Source organism: Emys orbicularis, chromosome 1 (assembly GCF_028017835.1).
Source record: "Emys orbicularis isolate rEmyOrb1 chromosome 1, rEmyOrb1.hap1, whole genome shotgun sequence".
NCBI classification, from domain to species: domain Eukaryota; kingdom Metazoa; phylum Chordata; order Testudines; family Emydidae; genus Emys; species Emys orbicularis.
The window spans coordinates 93,969,660-93,977,940 of NC_088683.1; the positions used below are offsets into that span (position 1 = coordinate 93,969,660).

An 8,281-nucleotide genomic window follows, 5' to 3' on the forward strand; every position below is an offset into this window, starting at 1 on the left:
CAAGACAGAATATCCTTCTAAAAGATGATGTGGCTGAACCAGAAGTTATAGGTTTGATGCAGGAATCAGTTGGTGAAATTTTATGGCCTGTGTTGTGCAGGATGTCAGCACAGATCAAAAAATATGGTCTTTATGGCCATAAAATCTATGGCAATGGTGGTGTTGGCACCTAGCAGCCATCTTTGAAAAGTAATTTTTCTTCTTTGAGTGGTTTTTCAGGTCCCTTCCATCTTAGGTGTGTGTGCACCACGTGCCCCATTGCTAGAGATTTTTCTCTTGTATCCATTGGGCCACTCTAGCGCCCTCTGGAGCTGCACGCTTATGCGCTGGTATAAGGTGTGCTGCTGGCCCCGCACCCTCGCAGTTTCTTCTTACGGTCGTTGGAACAGTCCTTCTTACTTCAGAAAGGCTTCTTCCTAGTGGTTTTCAGACTTTTTCTACATTTGTGGTTGTCATAGTGTAGTGTATATAGTTTCAAGCAGTTTTAGTGTATATATTTAGTGTGAATAGTTAGTTCCTATTGTAGAGGGACTTCTTCGCCCAAGGGGCTGGGCCTGCCCCAATCCCCATGCTTCAAGCCTTGTGCCTCTTGTGGCAAGCCTATGTCCGTGAGTGACCTGCACTCCAGCTGCTTAAAGTGCCTGGGCAACACTCGCGTGAAGGACAGGTACCAGATCTGTTGGGACTTCAGATCCTCCACCAAGAAAGAGGGGGACATCAGACTGAAGGCTATCCTCATGGAAGCTGCCCTCAGACCGGTCTCAAAGCCAAGCCGCTCCGATTTGGCGCCGAGTACTTCGGCGTCGATGTGAAGTGCTCCCCCGGCACTGAGCTCTTCCCGTCACCATTCTCCATCTCCAGTGCTGAGGAAGAAACATAAGAAGCAGCACACTGAGAGGGCGCTCATTGGTGCAGAAGAGAGGCAAGTGGCGAGAACAGAGTTTAGTGAGACCCATGCTGGGCCACTCTTCTACCCCCGGACCAACGCCGAGGGCATTGAACCTGGTGCGGGACCCTACATAGACACAAGGAAGCCAGCATGGTGCTAACGGACTGATGGTACCATCGACCCCAGAGGCTTTTCAGGCGGCTAGGGACCTTCTCTCTCTTCCGGTTCCGCCAACCCCAGTGGGGCACCTACCAGCTCCAGTGTCTGGAAGCAGGAGGGAACAGGGTGCGTCAGACACCTTCCTGGCACTGGGTCCCCCAGCACCATCTAGGAGCAAGCCCTACCTGATCCCAGCATCCCTATTTCTGGCATGCCACCAGTCCCCAGATCCCTGGCACCATGTAGAGGCAGAAGTGGGTACCACTCCACCGTTGTCGCCGAGAGAAGAATCCTCTTAGGAGTCCAAAGGGAACCTTATGTACCGCCGCAAGCCACCAACAGTACACAGCCTACTCTCCACCAAGCTTCAGTGCCAATCATTCAAAGCTGAAGCTAGTCCAAAATAATGGCAGCCTGATTATTAAGTGGAGATAGCTTGTCCTACTGCTGCTTCATGAGCTGCTGTTGGTTTTGACCTTTTAAAGCTGTAAATGGCTTGGGTCTGAGTTACCAGAGGTCACCTCTTTCATTGTGCCTTGCAGCTGTAGGTGAGATCAGAGGCACTTGAGCTGGAACTCAATCTGTATATGTCTTCAGTCCCGGAATGTTCTTCCCTGCCCTTTACTCTGCCAGAGCCTGGATTTGTTTACTTTTGAATGTGCTGGAAAGCTCGTCTCTGTTTCTCAGACATTTCACAAGAAAACAGTTGGAAGAGATTAGTCATAAAGTTTAAGGTCAGAAGGGATCACCAGATGATCTAGCCTGACCTCCTATATATCACAGGCCACCAGCACTCACACACTAAAGCCAACAACCAAAATTAGACCAAGTATTACAGCCCACAGGAGACTGTGTGCCAGAGGCAGAGAATAGGAGGGACTGAGGTACACTAATGCCTAAAGCCTGTGCAATCGCAGGGAATTATCATATGACTTCTGTGTCTTTGCAGAATTGGTAACTATAATGAGCTGGACAGTTGCTGGTATTTAGATGGCAGGCTAATTAATGCATTTTGGAGGGTATTGAAACCTGAATATTCTTGGCTCTTCTTGCTTCCAACCTGGAGATGAAATTAACACAAATGTAATTTGGATATCAAATGGTATGCAGAGATTATATTTTCTCTGAGCAAGATTTTTTTTTCCTGCCTTCCTTCTGAAATTCTCATTAGTGTGATTATGGCCACTTATTTGCAGTGCCATGTATCTCTTGAAATTGAGCCATTTTTAAATAGAGTTGTGGCTTTCAGGACTCCTTATTGTAAGTATCTTGTTATGAAATCAAAAAGCTGTACTCAATGTTTTCAAAGTATATGTTTTGAAGGGGAAGAGGTTCCATGCCTCCAAAAATTTCAGAGCTACTCTTACTAAATTAAAAATAACAATGCAAAAAATTAATGGGAAATTTCTTCTTTAGAGCTCTGAGTAATCTCCTCGTGTACAACCAACAAAGAAATGGTGTTATGCCTAGACTGAAGGCAATCATAGGGTGACCAGATGTCCCGATTTTATAGGTACAGTCCCGATTTGGGGGGCTTTTTCTTATATAGGCATCTATTACCCCCACCCCCATCCTGATTTTTCACACTTGCCCTCTGGTCACCCTACAATCACAAGAGATGAACAAGAATGTCATTATGCCTGAATCTTATAAAAGTGAAAACTGTGCTTATGTAACAAGCCAACAATGTGAAGAAAAACTCAAACATTGATAGCAGATACTTTTAAGGAGTTCAGCTTGGTATTTTAAGGAACACCAGATATAACAAAAACATTTCAATTCTTTAAATTCTGTTAACTTTCTATTCTTGGTTTTGTCCCAGTAGGGCCTCGATTGTAAACTCCTCGGATCAGGAACTGATGTTTTTTCTCTGTTTGTACAGCACCTAGCACAGTGGAGTCCTGGTCCATGACTAGGGCTCCTAGGTGCTACAGTTATACTTTTAAACATTTGTTTGTTATTATTTGTAACCCCTGTCTCTGTACAGTCAACAGCAGGAGCATCGTTACTGGCAAATGCCTCACCTCTGACTCTTATGACATCACCCCTGTCTGTAACCAATCAGAATGTGACGTCTGCACCATTGACCCCTTTTGGGATGCTGGGTGGCCTTGTTCCTGTGACTGTACCCTTCCAATTTCCCTTGGAGCTGCTTGGCTTTGGGACGGACACAGCTGGAGTAACAACCACCTCGGGATCTACCTCAGCGGCTTTCCACCACAGCCTAGCTCAAAGTAAGTGAAACTAGTTATTCACACTGCAATCTAATTCAGCGGTAACTGCATCCTTCCTTACTTCATACTTTGCGAACTCAAATTGGGAAGGAAGTGATGGAAACACCATTGCCTGACTTCCTTTAAAGTTGGACTGGGCAAAGTACAGTGTTATAATGTGTTATATAATAAGTCTCTAGTTGTGTATGATTCTAAAAAGTAGTCACAATTTTCTTCAAGAAGATGACCAGTATACATGTCCATAGTATACAGTAGGATTTGAACTTGCTTTTTGTATTCGTTTGTAGAAAAAGCCTTTAGACTTTCCACTTGGATTATTATTGGAGGCAATAGGACCTTTCTGTGTACTGAAATAGTCCAAAGGATTGCATTTCTAACATGCCCCCTGCTCGGGTACTGAATAAAACACATGACTGAATGGACCAACTTTTGGTGATGTTAACCCATTGGCCCTTTATTCCACATGTGATAGTGCTATCATGTAATTCTTGATATCTCATTTAAGGTTTGGAATCTGGCTTAAAACAAGTAATGGGAATGTGCTGATGTGCATATACTTATTTATGTAGTGCCCATCAATATAGCTCTGAAAATAAGAGGCTGCTTTTTTTAAACATGACCGCCTTCTTGTATACATTGGGTTTGAATTCCTGCTTTTTCCCCTCAATCTTTTCATTTCATTCAGATTTACTGAAGGGTTTGCAGCCAGGTGCCCAGCATGCAGCGACGCTGTCTCATTCACCTCTGCCTGCTCACTTGCAGCAAGCTTACACAGGTAAGGAAATCCTTTCCCCTCCTTCATTTCTCAGAAGTTAAAAACCTAAAGGCCAAATTTATCTTTTTGGCCTGAGAATTTATCTGGGCTTCAGCTTCCTTGCTGGGGACCAGATTGATGATGATCTGAAGATAACGAAGACAACAAAGGAAGTGGCTGGAATGTTCTCAGGTTGCTGTAATGGCAAATGGTGCACATGCTATTGCAGTTTTATGTGTGGAAGTGGAATGGTGGGTCTTTCATGCATAAGTTGTCACTGCCATTGCCTCAAAAGGTCAGAAATCTTGGAGGTAGTGAACTTTCTTGCACTGGAAGCTAGAGACCTAAGATTGCAATGAAATAGAATTATTAATACCCAGTAAATAATTATTTTTTTGGTTACAAGATGAATGAGGGACTTATTTGAGGAGCTATTCTTCCCCTTTGGAGGTGACGCTGAACTTCCATTTACCAGCTTCTTGATTTTTCTTTAATTCCTTTGTATATGTACAACACCTCATACTTTCAATAGGACGAGCAGGTTGAAAACTCCTGACAGATTAGCTCAGACAAATATTGTCCCTTCTGAGAGGATTAGTTTATTGGGTTTTTTTGTTTTGTTTTGTTTTTTAAGGCAGTATGGTCTAGAGCAGCGGTTCTCAAACTGTGGGTTGCGACCCCGTTTTAATGGGATCGCCAGGGCTGCCGTTAGACTTGCTGGGGCTCAAGGTCAAACCCTGAGCCCCACCTCCTGGGGCTTGGGCTTTGGCTTCAACCCTGGGCAGCAGGGCTCAGGTTACTGACCCTCAACCCAGGACTGAAGCCCTTCGGCTTTGGCCGCCCCCCATGCCCATGACAGTGGGGCTTGAGTGGGCTCAGGCTTCAGTACCCCCTCCTGGGGTCATGTAGTAATTTTTTTTTCAGAAGGGGGTTGCGGTGCAATAAAGTTTGAGCACCCTGGTCTAAAGCAGTGGTTCTCCATCTTTTTTGGACCATGTGACAGGGTGCTGGGCAGGAACTGCTGAGCCAGCCCTCTGTCATGCCAGCTCCAATTAAGGGAGGTAAATTGGAGCTGGCTAGAGAAACCTGTGCCTGATTGGCAAAGGGGAAACAGCTGCCAGCCTATTAGCCTGTGGCTATATACAGGCTCAGAGGACGGACGGACGGAAGCCAGAGAGGGGTAGCTCTTCCCTTGTGGGTGCTGAGGCTAAGGAGTCCTCAAGGCTGAAAACCCCAAGCTGTATAGGGTGAGAAGGTGGTGGGATTGCACCCTGTAAATAAACTGCACCGGTGATTGCTGAACCTAAGGATCTCTGAGTGGTTTTGGGATCAGAGCAGAGGCAGGACCAAGGGGGGCCCTGCTTTGCCCTGTTACAGTCCACAAGCTCAGTATGGCTGAAAAATCATTCCACAGTTGTAAAGGATTGTGCAATTTAGGACATGGAATTTCCTTGGCTACTTCATGAGTTGTGGCTCAAACAGGGAGTGGGGGTCTGAAGTGGGCAGAGTGGAGCTGGGCTTGTTCTTTACTCCACCCACACAATGCTCAGCTCCAGGGGTTTTAGGGAGTGTTGTTTCAAGAGCCTGTGAAAACAGTTCAACCTTTCTTAATCAACTGTTTGCAATAAGTTCCATAGGTTGATTTTTATATGCTTTATTGCAAAGAGTGCTAGAGAGACCTGAGGGTTAGACGTAGCACTCTCCCAAACAACAATTTAGCTGTTACTTCAAGAAAGAATAGTGTTTTTTCTGCTGAGTGTTAAGCATCAACTATTATAATGTAAATTAAATAAGCTGGTGAGAAGATAAGGGAATCCTCCACCCCATGAAGACAGCACATTTTAGTAGTGTTTGAGTTTGGCATCCCCACTTTAAATTTATTTTTAAAAAACAAATAGAAACCGCCCACATCCTGTAGACAACTTATCAGTCAGTCACAGCCTTTGGTACAAACAAGTACGTTCATTTACTGCATGTCACAGTTGTGCACTCTCACTAGCTGCTGGAATTCACCTATTCAGGGCATCCAATAGTATTCTGCAATGCAGGTTGCTTTATTTATAGTGTAACTCACATAATCACAAGAGAACTTTATACCTGTGTTTCTTTGTTCCTCTTCTTTCCCCCTTCTACCCCTACCCCCAAATTCCAGATGGAGGCCAAAGTAAAGGGGACACTAAGTTACAGCGGAAAACCCAGTGACTTCTGGATGAGCACGGGAGCATGAAGCGGTTCTGATTGGCTGATGGAATCTGCCCGGTTGGGAAAGTGCTTACATGGTCACAGGGCTGCTGTTTCTGTCAATGTTTACATACTCTGATCCCAAGCACTGTGGTGAGAGGAAAGAAGAAAAAGAAAATACTTGATCAAATAGAGGAGGAAAAGGAGGAAAGGCTTTCATGCAGATTGATCAGAGTTTGAGCTTACCTAAAGAAACTCAGCCTTTTAAAATCTATTCTGACTGGCAAGTTTCAGTTGTCAAACCCACGGTGGCACAATGTTTACTTTCTGGGTAATGCCTAATGATAAGGAGGAAGCATGAAGAGAGATGGAGTAAATTTCTCCATCTATCCTGGGAGGTAGGAAGCTATCCACTTTAACAATTTGAAGGTCCCTGCAAAAGAATATAAATGGGCCCTGAGTGTATCATATGGTTGTGGACCATATGTAGTGCAGACCAGAGACGGTCTCTGCTTGGGCACTCTGTGGCATAAATAAGAGTAAACTTTCCACAGATAGTTTCTGATACAGACATTTGTCCAACATTACCTCTTTGGAAAAGCCTAATGAATACAGGCCCTGTTTGGTTTTGTTGGTCCTGTGGCTAAAGCAGTCTCATTACTCCCCAGGCAGAGCTCCCTTTCAAAGAGAGAATCTCCCTGTTGGAGAGGCAGGAGAAGAGTAAAGAGGGGTTTCCATTAGTCTCTACTCCCAATTTAATTTTAGCATAGAGTGATTGGTATTTAAAGAAAAAAAAATTCTGTCTTTTTTTACATAAAATGGAATCTAAATTTTGTTTCAGATCAGACAGCATTCTTATCTCCCCACACCTAATTTTTTTGGAAGATGAACACTATGGTTTTCCACCCTTAAACTTGCTTCATTTCTTCAATTGGTTCTCCTTGTGTATCTCTGCTATTTACAGTGTAGAATCTACATCCTTCATAAAACACAAGGGCACTTCCTCATCCCTGCTGGATCCGTTCTCTCTTCCATCCAACTACTTTCAAAAGCTAGACATGGTAGTAAACCCTTCAGCTAAGGAGAACTGGATGAGGCTTACTTCAGAGCCAAGTTATACTGCTTCAAGCATTAGCCAAAGAGGAATCATTCAAAAGTGACCTGGGGTGCCTTTTCTCCTCCTGGGGCTGAATGTGTTGTCTCTTTAGCATTCCCGGCCTCTGCTGGCCTGGGGTACTCATGACCTGAACTCTGCCCTGCATGGTAATACAAGACAGCAAGGCTGGCTTTCATTTTTGGATAGCAATATATTGGGTAGTCCATTTGTATATTTAGGAAACATTTAGCACACATTGCACTTTTGACAATAGGACAGAAGAGGTTCTTAGATTAAAACTTTATTGTTGAGTCCCATCTTTCTATAAGTGGAAAGAGAAGCATGGCAGAAATTGCAACGTAAAAGTAAGAAAGTATGGGATCTTCTGATCTGGAATATCACAATTTCTGATTTGAGGCCCTTTCTCTTGCAAACCCAGTATATTCCTGTGATCAAAGATACTGGAATTCTAGTCTGTCTTGAACTTTCCAGTAGTTCTGATCTGAGATTGTACTTATGACTGATGGTCACCTCACACCTTCCAAGTACAAACTTTGACCTCTGGCTATTAAATCTCTAGTGTTTTTGCTAGACCAACTTTTAGCTTTCCATTTTCTTTGACATGTGAACTATTTTTCTTAAGACCAGACAACAATTCTTTTTTCTATTTAGATCTCTTTAATTTTATATATATATAAATTATATATAAACATGAATTTAAAATATATATTGTATATATCATATAAAAATAAATAAATGTTGGGTTGAGCCCAGCAATAAAGGATTTTGCACAAGGAATTTCTGTAAATGACAGATTGAACCAAAATAAGATCCATTAGGTTTTGAATTTCACCCCTGTGGCACTAGGCAAATTGTGTTTTTCTGCTAATGTAAATGTTCTGTAGGTGGCATGTTGGCTAGACAAAATTACAACTCTTAGCATCAAGGTTAATTTCAAAAAGGGTGTA

At 43.4% G+C, this 8,281-nt stretch overlaps 1 protein-coding gene across 1 annotated transcript in view; it reads left to right on the plus strand.

Annotated features, from left to right (window-relative positions):
* UBN2 (ubinuclein 2) overlaps positions 1–6,679 on the plus strand; it is a 102,412-nt gene extending 95,733 nt beyond the window's left edge. The window contains exons 15-17 of the mRNA XM_065415717.1: positions 3,036–3,282; positions 3,968–4,057; positions 6,189–6,679. Coding sequence (XP_065271789.1) covers positions 3,036–3,282; positions 3,968–4,057; positions 6,189–6,238 — 387 coding nt within the window. The 3' untranslated portion in view covers positions 6,239–6,679. The remainder of the gene's footprint in view (positions 1–3,035; positions 3,283–3,967; positions 4,058–6,188) is intronic.
* Positions 6,680–8,281: the final 1,602 nt, after the last annotated feature.